Genomic DNA, 20,476 nt, shown 5'->3' with positions numbered 1-20,476 from the left:
ACTGCCTGCCCACATTCAAGCATTTTTGGGGTAAGGGGGTCTCCTGTGAAGCCAACAAAACCTATGTGAGCTCACTCACTAGCAGGGGTTTGGATCAGTCAGTCTGTTGGGGAGTGGATTCCTAAATCCAGAAATCCAAAAGCTTATCTTTGTTTGATTTCAAGTTTAACTAACAGCTTTTTAATCTTGTGCGACTCCGTGGAATGTACCTAGAGGAAGAGAACACGTAGGTGAATCTGGTGGAAATATTGGGCCCTTTGTGAATTGTAGCTTTCAATGTAAATTCAAGAATTGGAATTGTAGGATTACATAACCAATTTTTTGAGAGGCTTGCTTGCATGGGTCACCATCATGGTGATTAAATGTCCCATCAATCTGTCAAGACTGGATTTCAGTGTTTTTTCCAGATTGAGAACCCCACCTTTGGATAGGATGCTTTCCAAAGTAAAGGCCACCTAATGGGGTCTCTGTAATCAGACAGCTGACTTCACCTGAGTCTTTGCACTCACACAAAACAGCCTCGAATACACACAGCAGGCTGCAGATTTTAACCTAGCACACCTTTCAATGTTGCCAATGGTTTAAAGGATTCTTAAGATTCGACCCCACCCCTGTTGGATAGTAACTTCAAATTTACAATGCATACCAGTCACTTGGAAAGCTGTCTTAAAATGCGTATTTCTGGACCCAATAACACTGGTGATTTAAAGTCCACCTGAGATGACGTCATGGAATCTGCATTTTCTGAAACACCCCGGGATGTCCACGGATCGGTCTTTTTCAGAATTTTGTGTCAGCAGATTAAACAGAAATGTCCTTATTGAACACATCGTAATATAGAGTCATCCACATTTTCTCTACACAGTGGGGAACTGGGCTCCTAGTTAATGGTATTCTGTGGAAAATGATTTCTTTGTTCAAGTGAGTTTGAGAAATGCAGGAGTAAGTAAAGTCAAAGGGGTTTCATGACGGCAGGCTTTCTCAGGGCGCGCGTGTGTGTGTGTGCGTGTGTGTGTGTGCACGTGCTCTCATGCACTTATAAACTAAGCAGAAGGGGGACTGATTAGAAGCAGGTCACAATTTCACAAATGTATTTGACCGTGACACCCTTCTTTCTGCAGGCTACGCATCCAGTATAACATCCTTTTGGAAATGCTGCCCTTGTTGGGGGCAAGAGGCTCTTGCCTTGTTGCAGAAAGAATTCAGAAACAAGACACTGAGGTTAAGAAAGCAAAGCAAGGATTTATTAAGGGGCAGATAGTTCGCTCTCAAGGAAGAGCGGGCAGACCCAGGTGGGTGGCTGCCCCGAGTTTCCTTGGCAAGCTGGTTTTATGGGTGTAAAAATGAACGGGCAGAATATTCATTGTCGGGGAGGGGTTTGGGGTCGTCTTTCCTGAACTTCATCCCAGCTCCACCTTCCCAGGTGGGGAGGAGGCATTTTTGCCCTTATTTAGTCTTGATCGGGAAGTTGGATGAGGTCACAATGAACAAAAGGTTACATTCGGGTGGTGGGGATTCCTGTCCTGTCCCACCCTTCTGCCTCCAGGACACTTATCAACCCAGAAGGTATGGTTTCTTATCAGTTCAGAGGACCCTGTTTTTCTTGGTCTGTCCAAGGACCCCTGTTATTCACAAGGTGTATGATTTTCTGCCATTTGGTCAGCGTCCCCCTATCTCTGCTCATGTCTAGCTACCTGTCTGCTCTAACACCCTGGAGTATAATAAAATCCCAGGAGGTGGTCAGGAGTGTGGACAAAGTGGCTTCAAAAGCTGCCATGACAGGGAGAAGGGTATAGCTTAGCACATGCTTCTCATGCAGGAGGTCCTGGGTTCCATCCCCAATACCTCTGATAATATATAAATACATTCATAACTCTAATATCCCCCTCCCCCAAAACAAGACCTGATAAAATTTAAAAAGAAAACAAAAAGCTAGCTTTGCAGAGTGTCATAGCGGACTCTAGCCTTCCTTGGCTCCTCCCCTCAATAAAACACATTTACCCACGAAGGTAATCCTGGTGCCTCTTTTTTTCCTTCCTAATTCTGAAGCCTGGGACTCCTGCTTTTGTTTCGTAAATTTACAGCCTGCCTGTCAGACTTCCGTGATCTTACATGAGCTGCTGGAATGTGTGGGCGTCACTTTCCCAGGGACAGTGATAATGGTCTTACAGGGTTGTTTTAGTCATTATTGTGACAGCCTCGCACTATGTCTGGCACACCAAAGGTAGCGTTTCATAAGTGGTGAGCAGATTCACATTGTTTCCCATATATAACTATTTTGGGGGAAATTCAGGAAGGAAAGAGACGGAGCACAATGTATGATTTATTTCCTAAAACCCTTGAGATGGCGCTGCAGTTTTGGTACCCAGGGTGATGCTAGCAGAGGTGGCTTCAGACGGCATTCCGCGGATTCCAGGGCAGGGTTCCGACTTGATGGAGAAAGACATTTGGGTGACTTGAGATCTCCCCTAGGAGTAGGAGGGAGTGAGAGCAGGGTGCCTTCCAGCTTTGTTCTTTGTCATGCGGGAACAAATTAAACACAAGAATGAGAGGTGGCCTCAGTCATCTTTGACTGAGTGTCAACAGGTCATTCAATTCAACTGAACCAAAGTCCGAATGAGGCATAGTTAAGGGCTGAACTTTGTGGAGTGGATTTTTAATTTTGGGTTCTGAACGCTTCCAACTCAGGTTCTCATTAATATAAGACTTTGTAGGCCCTGTTTTTCATAATTTTAAGTAGACAATATAGAAACTCAGCAACTCGGAAAGAAACAAAATGCATTCTCGGAAGGAAGGATTTAGTGTTTTCTCCCTGGGTTGTTTTTCTGCCATTTCCAGGGTCGAGGGTCATAGGATTTTAGCTCAGATTGAATGCAGAGCCCCTTCCTAAAGTGGACACGAAGTCCAGGGCCATGAAGTTGTTGCCTGGCTGTGGTCGAAATTGTTAGCTGCAAACTGCAGCCGTCAGCGGTTTTGTTACCAGGCAGTGCATGGCCTCTGAGTTTGGTTCAGGTCTCTGCTGCCTTACCCCTCAAGCCCGGGATGCAGCTCTGAACGAAAACAAAGTGGTAGCTGCCCAGTTCCCTCCAGGAAGCCGGGTTTGCTGCGCAAGTGGACGGAGCACTGATGAAACTTAAGTGAGCAGAGATGAAGTGTGACCTTTCTTTGCAGCTCTTGATGTTAGCAAGAGAATGGAAATGCCAGCTCTGCAGAGACAGGCTGAGTAGCCAGCTGAGGTTAGCCAAGTGCAGACCAAAGCTGTCTCTCTCCACGAACTGGGAAAAACATAACTGCTCCACAAAGAAAGCAAAGGAAAAAGCAGTCTGTGTCCATGTCACAAACCACTTTCAAGTGTGGATGGAAACAATAATGTTTCATCCTTATTCATATTCTACAAGACCTTATTTAATTCCCCCAAATGATTTGGAGATTGTTTTTTGTCTTCATTTTACTAAAGAGGAAGTTAAATCTCGGAAAAGCATAAATGCAGAACCTTGGGCTCCACCCCAGACCTACTGAATCAGAGCCTGCATTTTAAACAAAATTTGAGAAGCCCTGAACCAGACAGTAGAATCATTCCCATTCATCTGAAGATGCCCTAAAATTTAAGAATAAGACCATTCTCGTAACCTCAAAGGGCTCTACTGTTTGTGTCTCGTGCACAGCCTGAACCTGACAAGGGAGACGCCATCTATATGATGGTAAACAGAATCATTCTACTGCAGGGCACATGCAACCTTTTACCTGACTGATAACGAGGAAGAAAAACCAGAGGAGATTTCTCTGCCATGAGATGCAGAGTCCGTCTGTAAATCGTGTGCTGTGTCTCCCTAACGATGAAGCACTTCTGTGTTATTGAGACAAATGGATTGATTAGGGAAATTCGACCTCATGTTATTTAGTCCAAATGACCCCCATCAGGCTGAGAGGGCGTTTTCTTCCCTTGTGGTTTTTTATAAAACATATTATTTTATTACCGGCAGAATGGGGATATTTATCTTTGCTTCCAAAGTAACCAGGTAGCCATGATTCGCTGTTAGAGTCCTGGCCTCCAGTTGCTTCTCTTATTAACGGTATTGGAATGAATCACCCAGATGAATTCTTCCTGATTTAGAACGTCCTCTGCTCTGAAGAAATGGCTTTGAGGAGCTCTGAGCATCTCTCGGTCCTAAACTTTAGGTTTGCAGAAGAGTGGGGAGAGGACCTCCTCATTTTACAATATCTGCCATCCAAGGTGGATGTAGGGAGGAGGGGTGTGTGTACTGTGGGTGCCTGGCTCTGCTCGGACCCCAGCAGTACTTCTGGGATCACTGGTGTGTGTGATCATGACTGCTCTGTCCCTTATCTGGGAATCCTCTCCACAGTAATTGACAATCCACTCCCTGCTGTGCACTAGACCCTGGGAAAAATTTAGGAAGCTGACTTCTGACACTTTTCCTTTTTATCTGCTTAATTCCTTCATGTCTGCCTCTGCTGTAATTACAACAAAATTCAATTATAATGAAAATTCGACAGTGGGGGTAAAATGGGATTATGGTAATTGTTAGAATGGAGAAGCATAGAAATAGGTTTCAAAAGCTTTCAGAAAAAGCTATCTGACCAAAACAAGATCAATGCAATCAGCGGCTAATGAAAGCAAACAGACAAAGGAATGCACACAACCTCGCTGATTTTTCACGTATGAGTTTCATTAAAGGGCTTACATTCGTCAGCTTGCATTTTGAGGACTATTGAAATGTTTTGTTCTTTTGTCTCTGAGAAAAGTATACAGAAATTGAAACTGACCTTCAATTGTATGAAGAAAGGATGAGAATTCGCAAAAAGAGAAGTAACTCTGTGGAGCATAAATACATTCAGACTCATTTAGATATAACAGATTATCTGCACGTTTGGGAATTTCAAAGGCCTGCCAATAGATGTTCTATTCATTTTGATCTGTTATGGGAAATGGAGAAGAAGGAAATTTAATAGTGAGGGAAAATGTTTCTATAGGTGTTTATGAAAATATATGGAATATTTTTGAGACTGATTTATCTTTTAACAAATAACTTTCTCTAGATGCATTCAAGTTGGGAATTTTGGGGGAACGTGCATGTTTCTAAACGTGCATTTGTCTAAATAACTGTAGTGGAATGATAGATACTCAGGTATGCACAGTTAACCATTGGGCTTATTTCCTTAGACAAAGACCGTTTTCTTGGGGTGGGGGGTGTATAACCCAGTGGTAGAACATATGCTTAGCATGCGTGATGTCTTGGGTTCAGTCCCCAGTACCTCCATATCAATCAATCAATCAAAACCTAATTACCTCCCCCTCCCCGCCAAAAGACTTTTTTAATGCTTTAAAAAAAATTAAACTATAGTTCCCTGTGCTATACTGTAGGACTTTGCTGTTTATCTATTTTACATATAGTTGTTAGTATCTGCACATTTATCCCTCCTCTGCTCCTTTCCCCCCTGGTAACCATAAGTTTGTTTTCTGTGTGAATCTGTTTCTGTTTTGTAATAAGTTCATTTGTGTCACATTTTAGATTCTGCATATAAGTGGTAACACATGATATTTGTCTTTCTCTGTCTGCCTTACTTCCCTTAGTATGATCGTCTCTAGGTCCATCCATGTTGCTGCAAATGGCATTATCTCATTTTTTATGACTGAGTAATAGTCTATATATATATATATATATATATATATATCACAACTTCTTTATTTAATCTTCTGAACAAAGACAATTACCTTTAAATTTTTACAAGTGACTTAAATTTACATGGATTGAGAGAGGGTCATAATGAGTAGTGGTCACTAGGCATGTATTACCAGATAGGCTTTGTTCCAGGGTGGCAGGGGCTTTTTCCATTGAATTTTATTTCCAGAATTTCGTGGCAGAGATGTAGGGTGATCTGTTAGACCTGGCTTTGAATGTCTCCTCTGCTGTGGCTGGTGAGCTGAGAGCTAACCCAACCTCCATGATTTTATGCATTAAATGGAACTCATTCACCTGGACTTCCTCTCTGGTCCAGCTGGTCGCATCCCTGGGCTGAGAGTGTAGTGTGTCTTGGGACAGCTTGACTGTGTCTGCATAGTGACTGTTTTCTAAGTGGATGAGTTCCTCTTTGCTGTTGGCTCATAGCGAAATCAAATATGAATATAATCTCCTGTATGTATTTCCTCCCAGTTTCATTGCAAAAACCACGACCACCCAGAAATGTACAAAGAGTCATGTGGTACTTTTATTCCCACTGTTAGCCACTATTAACAGGTTACCAATTTGGTTTACTTCCTTCTAGAAATTTTTCTCTCTACAACACAATAGGACAGTAGCTCATATTACAATATATAAAATAGATAAACAACAGGGACCTACTGTAGAGCACAGGGAACTATATTTAATTCTTATAATGAGCTGTAATGGAAAATAATCTGAGAAACATATATATATATGTATATGTATAACTGAATCACTTTGCTGTACACCTGAAACTAACATTGTAAATGGACTTCACTTCAACAAAACATAAGAATTGAAAAATAAGTAAATAAACAAGGAGAACATCAGAAGAAACTACATGCTACCCCACAGTATGCTTTCTGTACTTAATAGTATATTATGCATGAAAAACTTTCCAAAATCCTTACACAGAGATGTACGTATTCATTTTTACTGCCTCATAGCATTCCATAGGGTGGATGTACCATCATTGATTTAAACATTCCCAAAATGGTAGAGTATGTTTCCTTTTTTTTGACTGTTAATAATGATAATAATTATGCATATGTCTTTGTGCATGTACAAGTGCGTTTCTGGGGCATTATTTCAATAAGTGGACTTGCTAGGTCAAAGCAGAAACAGAACTTAAGGTCCGGAAAGGCCACTGTGCTGAAGGCAGCGGTTCTCACCCACTGCATGAACAGCAGGGAGCATCGCAGGGGACACTGGCCAAGGCTAGAGAGGAGTAATGTGTAAAACAGGAAGACACAGTCAGAAAACATGAAGAGAATAGAAGAACGGCCCTCCAATTTTAAAAAATAATAATCATGCAAGTGAAAGGCAGTAACACTTTTCCCCTAACACTTGCATATTAATGACAATAAAATAAAACCCAAGGTTGGCTAGCTTTAAAGAAACAGATTTACCTAAATACTGTTTAGAGACGTTTAGGGCATTTTGGAAGAAAATTTGGCTGGCAGAGTAAACTGAGAAAGTCTGTTATTTTCATCAAAAAGTACCCACTAAGGTGACAGAGGGACACGCAGAAGCACAGGGACTAGAGACGGAATTCAGTGCTTCAGGGTCAGTAGATAGAAATTGCTCCCAGGGAGGATCCCAGGCCTGAGCAGAGCCTGATGGGAGGTCCGGGGGCAAAGGCGGGAACTGAGATCTGAACCCACACAGGTGCCGGGGAGAGTGTTGTGCTTCCCCCAGAGGAGGATTCTTGTATGCAGGGAAGACAGTTCGCAAGGTTTATTTTTGCTTTCAAAGAGTGATATTAAATTTCTTTGAAGTACAAATTAAAAATCCTGTGTTTTAAAGTTTCCTTCTAAATTCAGCTTATAAAACTTTTATTTATAAGTCTAGTGAATATTAGCAATCAAGTCTAAAGGACTTTGAGTAACGCATGCTCTCATGTATGGATTTAGCTATTTAAATACCTTCAAATATTTCAAAGTACATTTAGAGTATGTTTTATTTACTTTCCAAGCACTTTAATTTACTGCATTAAAAAATGGAATGCCAAATAGGTATGAAACTTAAATATCCAGAAAATGAACACTTAACTTTGGTGAACTTAATTTATCTACCTGTGCTAATAAGGAAGCTTTTTAAGGTCTAAATCAGTTACGTTACACTTTTTTAAATTATTTATTTATTTATTTATTTAAATTTTTTTTTTTTTTTTATTGAAGCATAGTTGATTTACAATGTTAGTTTCAGGTGTACAACAGAGTGATTCAGTTATACACATATGTATATTTTCTCGTCAGATTATTTTCCATTATGCTAGGACAAGAAATTGAGTATAGTTCCCTGTGCTCTACAGTAGGTCCGTGTTGTTTATTCTATATATAGTAATGTGATCTTACATTTTTTAAATTGGAGTTTGCAAGGTTCATACTTGAAGAAACCAAATTCCCTTGAAGACTACAAATATCACACAATTATTTAAAAAAATCTTTTCAAAGTTTTATTGAAATCTTGGTACAAAGGAAAAGACCCATCAGTTCAAAGATCCAACTGTTGACAGGGTCCTATTTTAGAATTAAGCATTCCTCATCAGGCTGAATTTTAAAAATAGTTAATTAATGGTTATTAGACTCTTTGGTTTAATGCAAGACTATTTAAGGCCCTAAGTGAGATTCCTCTTAAGGTTGACAATCAAGTGACATTTGTCTTAATCTCATTAACATCCATTATAAATATGCTTATTAGAATCCACTATAAAGATGCCTTACAAAGTCAAGAATGCTAGTTCCTTCCCAGAAAGATGCAAATTACATCACATAGAAGTTTCCGGCTGAGATCTTTGGGACCATTATTTTTCTTTCAGTACCATATTTCTTCTTCACCCCAAATTATGAACACTAAGCTTTTGATTATCTTAGACATTTGATACTGAATTTATGAATTTCTGGGATTAAACATTTTATGCCTAAAATAGGCACTTATGTACGATGCTAAGAGATGAAGATGTGGACACGATCCTAGTTGGTGATGCTCGTGGACCACAGAAGGCCGGCTGAGAAGCTCATCTCCCTGCATTCAAAGACGAAAGGTGGATCCTGAATGCATTTTCCATTTTGCTTAATAGACCTTGATGGGTTTCTGCATTTTTCTGTGTTTGTAGGACTAGACAGTTATTAAGTTTATGTCAAATAATATGCCATCAGTTTTTGGATGGGTTAAATGGCTTTGTCTGGCTTGCATTAATAACTTATGAGGCCTTTCTACCAAAAGCAGCCAGAATCTAGAAGCAATCACATTAACGCAGATAGACTTAGGAAATGCAGAAAAAATCTTTGCCGTCTGAAACAAATAAAAAGAAAAAAAAAGAACGGAGCAGAGGTGGGGGCTATCTTCTTAGCTACCTACTTTTATTTTTCATTTTCATTCTTTTTTATTGAAGTATAGTTGGTTTTCAATGTTGTGTCAGTTTCTGGTGCACAGCATAATAGTTCAGTCACACATACACAGACATGTATTCGTTTTCATGTTCTTGTTTCTTAGCTATTATTTCAAAGATTTCACAAGTTAGTAGTAAAAAACAGTTGAAAATAGAATCAAAACCTTCATTCCCACACTTCAGCACTGTAGAAGACTTTTAGAATAACTTCTAGATTGTTATGCTAATTATATGATAAATATACACTTAATTCTTTAGTGTGGGTTTATTTATTCCCAATAAACCCATTTGTCATTGCCATTAAGACCTCTTTTCCCAGCAAAAGTATCTTTTAAGAACTCTAAACTGACAGCATCTTTTGTCTTTGAATGCAAGGAGACATTAGCTTCATGGCTAGACCTCTATGCATCACCAAGTTTGTTAACTAATTTCTGGGATCAGTGGGTACCTATGAGAAGCCCCTCTCCCTCCCTCCCATCGTTTGCAGAAGTGATGCTGTAAGATGCATGCCTGCAGTCACTTTAGGGAGGTGGATCCTGTAGCATTTGGTGGAGGGAGGGCTGCATGGCTTCAGAGCACAGGCTTCAGCGACAGGCGGCGTGACTCACGTGCCTGCTTCCATCACTTCACACGTGGACGCGCCGTTTACACTCATCTGGTCTTACTTTCTTCATCTATAAAACAGAGAACATAATACATTAAAACAACGTCTCAGATGTGATTGTGAGCACATGTCAAAGTTTCCTTGCAAGCTTGTTGCCAAGGGGAAAGTCTTCCAGAAAGCCAAATTTCCATTGCTCCTTCGTGGAGATATTTTGTAGGAGACCAACCGTGAATGTCTGGGTAAACGTTATTGCATAAGTCACAAGGCAGGTGAAAGGTCATTGCTTTTTTTTTAATATCTGGTGAAAGGTAACAAGACTCAGCATGAGTTAGCTAGGTAAATTGCCTTTCCCCAACAGATTTTTGATCTCATTAGAATCTGTCAAAAACTGTACCCAGACTTACCAGGAATGATAGTTATGATCTCAGAGGAACTCTAAGTTGCATCATCCAAGAGCATCTGCTTCCAAGCAATTTGGAGAAGATTATCTCCATACGTACTTCAGAGATAAAGTTGTGAGGGCCCCAAAATACAAATGAATCGCATCTTTTACTTGCATCCTTAAAGGCCACCAAAGAGGGTCTTGTTCATGGTCTCCATCTTACTTCTTTCTCTCCCGCACCTGGATTTCTCTCCCCCTTCTCCAAGTCCCTTCCCGCCCACGGCTGCACAGAAGGCTCCCTTTACTTGCCTCACATTTCTACATTGCTTAGAAAAAGTGAGTCTCCTTTCTCCCCTGTACCTCACTCAGCTCCTACTGTGCTGCTCCCTGGCAAGTGGGTAATATTAAGTGGGGAGAGGCTGTGGTTAACTCAAGAGGCTTAGCTAAAGGAGGCCAGCTTTGCAGGCTGTTGCATCCCACATATACAATGGTTATTTGGTTATTCAATCAACAACCACTTACTGAGTGCCTACCCTAATGACTGCAGGGGGGACTCAGTGAACAAATAGACCACAACCTACACCCTTACGTTCCTTTGTGGGAAGACAGGTAACGCAGCTGGATGCCTAAGCAGGGTGTATATTGTATTAGAAGGGAGTCAAGTGTTAAGGACTGAAAAAGGGGGCTGAGGAGGGGGATTGGAGACACAGAGTGAAGGAGGGTTGTAACTTTAAATAGCGTGATGGTGGAGGGCCTCCTTGAGAAGGTGCCGTTTGAGCAGAGACGAGAAGGAGGTGAGCAGTGGGGCGTGTGGACATAGGGAGAGCATTCTGGGCTAAGGGGACCTGGTGCAAAGAACTTGCCAAAGCAGCCCCTCTTGCGTGCTTTCAGGGCGAGGAGGTCAGCCTCCCTGGAGCAGATGCTGAGAAGGGAGAAGGGCAGAGAGGAGTTCAGAGAACTGGGAGGTCATTTGAAGGATGTTGCTTTTGCCTGAATGAAAACTGGGAGCCCTTCCTGTATAGCACAGGGGACTATAGCCAGTATCTTATAATGAGCTATAATGGAAAAGAATCTGAGAAAGAATAGATTTACATACACGTATAAAACGGATCACTTTGCTGTACACCAGAAACATTGTAAATCAGCTATATGTCAATTAAAAAATTTAAAAAAAGAACAGAGTCCTTGAAGGGTTTCAAGACGATCTGCCTTAGATGTGAGAAGGGTCTCTCTTGCTCCTGCGATGGGAATATACTGAGGGATCAGACATGGATGCTGGGAGATCAGTTAGCTGAGAATCACAGTAGTTTGGGTTAGAGATGCTGCTGGCTTGGATCAGAGTAGGGGCAGTGGAGGTGAGGAGAAGTGACCCGATGCAGGGCAGGTTCTGAAGGCAGAGCCAAGGAGATGTGCTCACACCTCAGATGTGGACTGCGGGGGAGGAGAGGACTTGCAAGTCTGGGGGTCTGGACAGTGGCGGGTACGGAGTTGCCCTCCTGATAGGGAAGCTATGGGTGGAGAAGGTGGGGTCAGGGGTGAGGAAGGTCAGAAATTCAGGTAGGGGCATGCGGTTTGTAACATCTGTTGGACTGGGAAGCGGGCAGCCAGATTGATGGGTCTGGATTTCAGGAGAGGAAACTGAACTCGAAACATAAAGTCATGAGATTTGACTGCTGCTTGGCAATCTGACTTGTTTAAGAGCAGCCCCAAAGTCATATTTATTCTGTGAAATTTTCCTAATGATAAACAAATTGAGAGACCGCATTTTCCAAAAGTTTACTGGGTCCCACTGCTCTATTCAGGGTTTGCCCAGGCCTCGTCCACTCCAGAGGGAAAAGTGCTCTACCTCACTTAAAAGTGGTTAGGGAAGGAACCAGTCAGATCTTTCTCAAGGTAAACCACAGGGGTCCCTCTATTCTTTCTAATGCAAATAGGGAAGAAGCGTGTTTTGCAGAAAATGTGCTTACCAGGAAACTGGACTCCAGTCTTCCGAGTAAGTCAATCTCTCAACAGCCTGTAAAATACTCTCTTCTCTGAAGCCACTTCTTTAACGGCCTCCCCTGCTGTTCATCTTTCAGGAGAAGCATTTTTTTTCTCCTCCATATCTCACACCACAAAATCACAACAGCGAAGCCAGCACATACACTCTTGAAGATGAACATGACCATTAATGAGGTCGGTGGTCCACTCTGGACAACTCTTGCTCCCATGTCATCTCTCACCTGGATGGTCTACCATCCCAACTAGCAAAGATCCTTCTCTTTTGGAAGTTTTTTCTTTTTTTTTTAATATTTGATTTTAATAAGGGGGAGGTAATTTTAGGTTTTATTTTTACTTTTTTAAACAGTGGTACTGGGAATTGAACCCAGGACCTTGTGCATGCTAGGCGTGAGCTCTACCCCTGAGCTACACCCTCCCTCTGGAGGAATTTTGGATTTTGTGGGAAATTACACAGTCCTGTATAAAACTTGTGTATATGACGTTTGTCCTTATTGTATTGTTTTGTTTTCCCTCCTTCCATTCCTCACTCTTCTCCACCTTCCCTTCATTCAAATCTCTCTCTCATCTCCCTGCTGATCACACACACCCTGCTTTTACCAAGAGGGAATGGCTTCTGATGTGTGCGTTCTGCTCCCCGAGTCCTGGATGGCACGTGTCATGATGCTAGCTCATTTGGGCTCCGGAAGAATATGACAAAAACAGTAGTGTTTACGTGGAAAGCTTTGTTTGTTCAACCACAGATGATGCCTCAAGCGGGCCTATCCAGCAGATTCAGTGATATATGAATTATGATGAGGATTTTGGAAGAGAGCAATTCAGAATGATCATCTCCTAGTGATCTGAATTAAGCGCCTTCTACCTGAGATCGTGGCTGTCCCTGCACGTAACAGTCTCTGTGCTCCACAGTCGCTATGCCCCTGTCCTCTTCCCGGGTTCATGTCTTAAGTGCTCGGTGCACACCAAGTAGAAAAAGACACAAAACACCAGTGGAAATGACCTGATTAAAGAATACGGAAATGATCCTTGTAAAACTGCCCCTTTTAAACAAGCAAATTGGGGTTGTGCGTCTTATTTTGAGCATCTACTTTACAGATGAGTTTTTCTAATCATGGTGGGCGTTGAACCCAAACGAATCCAGCTCAAAAGCAGCCCTATATGTATTCATTTATTTTTTTCTCATTCTGTGAATGTTAGATTTCTCCCTAGCCAAGTACTCTTTTTCCCTCTCAGAAATACAGCATTTTTTTTAAGTGACCATAAGCAAATGAATTTCTTGCCTACTTGTTTGTTGGTAAATTGAGTTTATTAACAGGGCAGCACAAGGTCTGTGTGAGGCTTTTTAAAACATGTTCGGAGGACCCAGATAGTGTTGATAGTTTTCCACAAGATCCCTCCTGCTAAGTGCCCATCTTAGCTTGGTGACCTTGAGTTTTAAAAATATTTTAAAGCATGAACTTCTAAGGGAACTGGTGTTTCCGTTTCTGCCTGTATTTAAAGAACGCTGTTTTACAAAAAGTTAAGATTGTTCACAGAAAAGAATCCCAGCTCAGGCTACCCTGAATCAAATGGGGGTTTTCCTAGAAAGATCTTAGTTTATCTCACAGAATCTAAGATAGATTAAAACAATGCATGCACCCTAATCTTGGGAACACCAGGAATCAGCCCCACGAATCTTGTCAGGACCCCCTCATCTCTCTTTTCTGCTGTATCCTGGACCTCAGCATTTTTTTCTCTCTCTGTCTCTCACACTGCAGACAAGCTTTCTTCTCATGGCCAATGAGAACTTCTGAGCTTTTATTTTATAGCTTCAGCCATCAAAAAAGGGGCTGTGGGAGGCTTTAGCTCAGTGGTAGAGCCCATGCTTAGCATACACAAGGTTCTGGGTTCAATCCTCAGTTCCTCCTCTGAAAATAAAATAAACAAGTAAACCTAATTACCACCCCCCAATTTTTTTTTAAATTTTTAAAGAAGAGGTGGCTGATCTGAGCTTTCTTGGTGCCAAAACCAAAAGAACTATAGGATAAGTACCTACTGACCTGACTTTGCTCAACTTTGAGTCTTTAAAGCAGCTATCATTGCAGGGGGGAGGGTACAGCTCAGTGGTAGGGCACGTGCTTAGCATGCACGAGGGCCTGGGTTCAATTCCCGGTACCTCCATTAAGACAGAAAGAAAGAAAACTAATTACTCCCAAGAAATAAATGTCAAAATTAAAAACAAAAAGCAATTAACTTTTTGTTGGGGGAGGGAAGAGAGAAATAATACCATTATTTGTCAATCCTGGGATCAGAGTGTGTGTGTGTGTGTGTGTGGCATCGGGGGAGGGGGTGGGATGGGCTAGAAGGGAGCTCTAGGGATGTCGTGTAAGGATTTGATGGTTTCAGAGGGGAAACACGGGGGAAGGCACACGGCAGGAGAAGCAGTCTCCGGAAACAAGGGATGCGGAGGAAGAACAAGTATGGAGGCAGGCGGTCCTTCCCCGGCTCTTCATCAGGGCACACGCGGAGGCAGAGATTCATGCTTGGATTTTGTACCTGATGCCACTGATGCTTCAAGTGTATTTAACTTCCCTTCAGCACAAGGTTCATGTGGGGCGGAAAGCGTGGCTCCTCCAAGTGACAATTCTATTACTCCTTTTCTCTCCCATCCAGACCAGGAGCTGGGGATGGAAGTCAAGAAGAAGGGTAGAATTTGGAGTGAGGAAGGGCCCATATTTTGTTTATTTATTTATTGGGTGGATTTTTGTCAACAAGTCCTCTCGTAAAATTACTGGGTCCTCTTTTCCCCTATTTTTTTTTCTGCATTTTTAAGCCTTAGCTGGATACCACGGAGTTACCAATAAGCTTTTCCCAAACACAAGCCCTGTCAGCATAATTGTGTGTTCGCTGTGCTGAGCAGAAAATTTCTCATAATAAGTCTGAGTGTATGCAGGGATATTGGTTTCTGGGCTTTGAGACAACCCTTGCTGGAGGGTTTCCTACCTCTACAGGACATTTAGGGTAAATCATCCCGCAGCTCCTTGCCTCACGTGCTCGGAGGCTCCACAGTAAACCTTTTTATCTGTAACACCACTTCTGTAATCTCACACTTTAGACCCTGTGCCTGTTGAAATTCATGGGATTTTACTTATCCTGTAAAGATGGTTTTCCACAATTTCATCATTTATCATTGCTTTTATCCTTTTTACATTTTTTTTTCATTAATGGAGGTACTGGGGATTGAACCCAGGACCTCGTGCATGCTAAGCACGTGCCCTACCACTGAGCTAGTCCCTCCCCGTTGCTTTTACTGTTAATTTTATTCATTTATAAATTGAACAGTTGCCCGGTTATTTCTTTGTAGCAACAATTCTTGCAGTGTAGAGATTTACCCAAAGACACCATGCAGTAAATGGCTGTACTGGGATTTGAACTCAGATATACGTGACCCTGAAGTCTGTGATCTTTGTCCAGAGGAAATGCACATTGCCACCACCACCATTAGTCCAAGTGACACTTAACATTTTTTTTTTTGCAGTATGAAGTGTTTGCTTTATTTCGTCGTGAGCATGCTTCCTGTCTTGAATATTCACTTCATCCAGTTCCAGTCTGTTGCAGTGCTTTCTGCTAACATCGTTTGCTAGTAGTTCTCTGACAGCCCGCTAATTTTACGTACTACAGCTTTCCTAAGACATTTTCTTGTGTTGCACACAAACTAATTCATTCTGACACTATTGTGAATAATGATAATTTAGCCACGTAGCTTTTGTATTTTGAAATATATGCTGACAACAGCCATCTAAGTGTGATTGCTGGGTCAAATTATATAATTGTCTCAGAGAGTTTTTAAAGTGTACGGTGAAAATATTTTTCAGAATAGCCATGCTGCTTTCATTGTAAGTAGTAAAGGCCTCATTTTCAGGGTGGCCTTGGCACTTTTAAAATTACAGAATTTCCTTACATCTCCAGTGACCAGGTATCCTCTTTTCAAAATTTCATGGGCTGTTTAAAATAGATTCCTGGCCATCACCCAAAAGACAAGCTGGAGGATTATGACCTCAATTATCTGCCCCTTTCCCCTTTCCTTTAAAAACGCAAAACCTTTCCAAAATGCAAAATTACAATCTTTGTCCATTTTGTTCTCTGGTAAATGAAAAACCATCCACATTCTGAGCACTTCAAATGAACGGGCGGTCAATGAGAATGGGCACTGGAGTTTTAACGCTTCACGGAATTGCCTGAATCAGCTTTGTGCTTTTCGCTGCCCGGATGGACCCACCCCTCGCGGTGAACGTGTGGTGTTATGTTGATGTGCTCAGGTCTCACTTAGGTACAGGAGGACGGCAGACCGATCTCCACTGTCAATCCATGGAGCTGGCTAGAAGACATTTTTGCCGTCTGGTCTGGATTATTTCATCTGCTTTTGCTCCGTCTCTCTTCAGGTGTTTGCCAAACTACTGCGAACACGGAGGGAGCTGCTCCCAGTCCTGGGCCACCTTCTACTGCAACTGCAGCGACACAGGCTATGCTGGCGCCACCTGTCACAACTGTGAGTCAATCCATGATTCGCTCTGAGTAACGTGGGAACAGCCCAGAAACACCAGGGTTCACTTCGGGGTCTAGTCAACACTGGTGGGCGCGTGTGGTGAGTGCGTGCAGTGAGGGTGGAAGACACAAGCCCTGAAATCACAGAGTCATGGCCGCCCGGGGGGGCAGCCTGGAGACGGGCAAGTGTTGAGGCAGAGGCAAGACAGGGTGCCGAAGAGGAGGGCCATGAGGTCAGCTGCGGCGTCTGGATGGGCCCCGTGCTGCTGCTGTGATAGACAACCCCCATCTCAGTAAGTGACCAGCAGTCGCATCCTGTCTGTGTTACCAGGTTATCGCAGGGGACTCTCTTCCACGGTGCTCTCACTCTGGGAGGCCAACAGAGACCCCATCACCCGGAATGTTGCTGTGGCCGGGAGACGGAAGCCCAAGGAAACTTGGGCTAGCTTTTAAAATCTCCTTGAAAGTGGCAAACACGACATGCCCTCGTATCCCACTGGCCAGATCAAGTCATGCGGCCACCCCTAAATTCAAGAGGGGCGGGGGTGGAACCCTACTGGGGGCGCTGAGACAGCAGAACCAGCATATCGTTGCTAAGTACCCACGATTGCATGTCAGGTTTAGGGGGGCTGCAGACAGAAAGTCTGAGCTGATCTTGTGGTCGGAATGTGGATCGGAGCCTGCGTTTAGATTTCCATGGCAGGACGGTGTGGACCGTGAGAACCGGTCAGAAAGGAAGCCAGGAGTGAGGCCAATGGGAGCACACAAAGAATAAGAGTGAGCAGCGAAAAGGGAATTAATACCGTGAGCCCTGACCTCTGTGACTTTATAGTGTTGCTGGGATCACCACACAAAAAGCACATGACAAAATTGAGAAGGTTTGCTGTTTAGAGAATTGCATGTCAAACTGGGCGACATGAGCCGCAAGTCTGGCCGACAAAGACCTAATCAGAAGGAGGAGGTGCCGGCTACCGTTGCGGGAGATTTCGCAGAAAATGTGAGCTTTGACATTGACTCAGGAGGCAGAGGGTGGGAGACGGACCTTCTAGAAAAATGTAAGCGTCAAGCCAAGGCTGGAGCTATTCTGAGGGCTGCAGGGAGGCTGCCCTCGGGGGCGGATCTCACCTGCTTTTCTTGAGTCCCTGCTGTTGCTGGGATGGCAGTCAGGACAGAGAAAGGGGATGGTGGAGGCCGGCCAGGCTAGAGTCAGACTCCGGTCCAGGATGAATCATGTCGACATTTGTTCTAATCCCTGGAGACCTCTCAGTCACTCTGGAACCTCCTCTGTGCCTCAGAATGTAACATAGGCCAGTGATGACCATAGAGGGTTTTGATCAAATCAGAGAGGTTCTAGCCCAGTGGTCATCACAGGATGCTGTTACTGCTGTCAGCTGCCTGCAGAAATGTAAAAGGCCGCCTGGCTTTCTCATGCTGCATTTTATTTACAAATTTCTGTTTAGATACTTGGAGCAGTAAACACTGGACTGAGAGAGATTGGATCTAAGTGTTACCAAGCTCTTGTCCTAGAACAAGTACATCACTTTAACCCTCCAGAGCTCAGGTTTTTGGTCACAGATCCTATAAGGGAAAACCAGTAAAATCTTGTGGGCCATCTGAAGGCTAAAATTACATGTTCGTATTGCAGATGCTCCATAAATACAAATCTATAAAGGTTGAGCCTGGTTCCAGAAATATTATCCCTAAATAGTCAAGAACAATATTCACTTGTACAGATACATTGTAGGGTGTACACAGGACCGGCCAGACTGAATGTCAGTGCTCCCGTGAGAAACTCAGGGGCAACCAGAGTGGCCACCAATTTCATGGTGAGACAAGAGAAACTTAAGGAAGATTTAGTGCAAAATGACCCAAATTTTGGCCCAATCACATGACGACATTCGTATGATTTTTAAAGCATATTTGGCTCACTTTCTCCTAAAAGACATTCCCAATCTCTTGAGAAGTTCATCTCTATGGATGTTCCCCTCTGAATTTCTCCACTCACTAGGCTGAAAGTAAGAGATTTTCTAGCTTTTAAAAGAAGTATGAAGTTGAAATTGTTGGAGGTGAGGTGTTAATATTTAGTTGGTGAGCAGGAAACTCAATGTTGAATTCAAGCCTTAAAAATACCATTTCTTAAAACACGTTTCCATTCTCCATTCTGTGAAATTGCTCAGTGCCTGTACCACGGGCTGCAATGCTTTTTAAACACCTTCTTCCCTTCTGGGCACCCCAACAGGACAAACCAGAGGTGCTTGGGCAGCTGTGAGGTTTGCCACACACACCTTAGATGCTTGTGCAGTTCCAGAATTTTTCTCCCTCTAACAAATCCCTCTCTGTCCCCCACTGGGTGAGGAGCACTGCTTTGAGTCAGAATTGTAAACCGAGTCAACCCAGCCAGGCTTTCCTGCCTTCAAGAAGCCTGTCTCTGGAATGCGGGGGATCAGAGATGAGCGCTGTTAAAACACAGAAGACGGCGCACCAGATCCCCTCAGGCTAAAGCAAAATGTGCACGGTCACAGCCCTGCTGGTCTGGGAACGGCAGGGTCCTGGTGTGTTGGGGTCTGTCTTCTTGAAACAGTCACCCACGGTCAGAGCAGTAAAGTCATGAGCCCCAGATTTCTGGCATTTGTAATAATAGTTAAAACTCATACTGTCTCGAGGAACCATCCTTTGTCTTTTCAAGCTCTTCAGGGTTGGTTTTGTTTTTTGCATCGTTGGTGCTTCCTGATAACTGGGAACCAACAGTGCAGACTCAGGACAGAGAGGATTCTCTTCCTTCTGCCTGGTTTTGCGGGTCAGAGAGGGCGTCTGGCCGAGGAGGAGAATGTGATGGACTCTAAGTAACTGCCCGATGGGAGTTCCCGAAGTCTCTAAACGTGGCAGGTTGCTGTTAAAATTAGATATATCACCACTGTATTTCAGTTTTCTTTCCTCTTCACCTGACGACACGTGGAGAACTTGGTACACGAGTTATGTTACTTTTCAAACACACTTTGTTCAAAACCTCCTGCTTAGGGAGAGGTGATGGGTGAATCTATGTTGGTAATTCCTCTCCAACCCATGGCTGCTTCCCTGTCTGAGGGCGAAATGGGAGACAATCCCACATCCCATAAATTGACGTTGAACACTAGCGTGTCCATAAGATCTTTGGGTTAGCAAGTTTCTCCTCTAAGTTGGATCCTATTCGCCAGAAGTAGAACTGAAGGTAAAGCAATGTTTTCGGTCTAGATCTTGTCCTGGCACTCTGCCTGATGATCGGAGATCTCAGACCACCAGAGATGGTTACTGTGATTATTGGCTTCATACAACGTGCAAGTTTAGGAGGGGGTGTCATTGAAACCAAACCACTGAGTCCTCAAAGTATAGCTTGGTCATGGTATATTTATGAATCCAAGTTAAGATGTAAAGGAAGAGGTTTTGATCATGCGAGCTTGATACATAGACTGGTCCACAACACACTGATAAAGTGAAGTGATTATTGTTATCATCATCTCCATTTCATAGCTGAGCACCCTGAGGCGCAGAGAGGGCCACATCTTCCTCAGGGCAACACAGCAAAGGACAGAGCTGGGACTGGAATGGAGGGAATTGGGCCTCAGATGCACAATAAACCCTCTATTTGATTTCCTTTCTCGTGCAAGGGAGATGTGTTGGAAGCCTCTGGATGTGAACTTAGTGACGGAGCATTCTTGACATCTTTCGTATGGCTTGAGACCCAGAGAGCCAGCGTGATACCATAACTGTAAATGCAGATCTAGAAGGCTGAGCGATGATATCAACTTTCTGTGTCCTAGAATCATCATGAAATCCTGGAAAGAAGTAGGATGAGTTTGCAGCAAGGACAGCTA

At 43.1% G+C, this 20,476-nt stretch overlaps 1 protein-coding gene across 1 annotated transcript in view; it reads left to right on the top strand.

Annotated features, from left to right (window-relative positions):
- The window catches only part of CNTNAP5 (contactin associated protein family member 5), a 741,033-nt gene that overhangs the window by 434,101 nt on the left and 286,456 nt on the right, over positions 1–20,476 (top strand). Inside the window, exon 11 of the mRNA XM_010979356.3 lies at positions 16,523–16,629. Within this exon, the coding sequence (XP_010977658.3) occupies positions 16,523–16,629 (107 nt within the window). The remainder of the gene's footprint in view (positions 1–16,522; positions 16,630–20,476) is intronic.

The sequence above is a fragment of the Camelus dromedarius genome, chromosome 4, assembly GCF_036321535.1.
Source record: "Camelus dromedarius isolate mCamDro1 chromosome 4, mCamDro1.pat, whole genome shotgun sequence".
In the NCBI taxonomy this organism is placed as follows: Eukaryota; Metazoa; Chordata; class Mammalia; order Artiodactyla; family Camelidae; genus Camelus; species Camelus dromedarius.
Note: the sequence above shows the minus strand (reverse complement) of the source record. Positions and strands in the feature narration are given on the sequence as shown.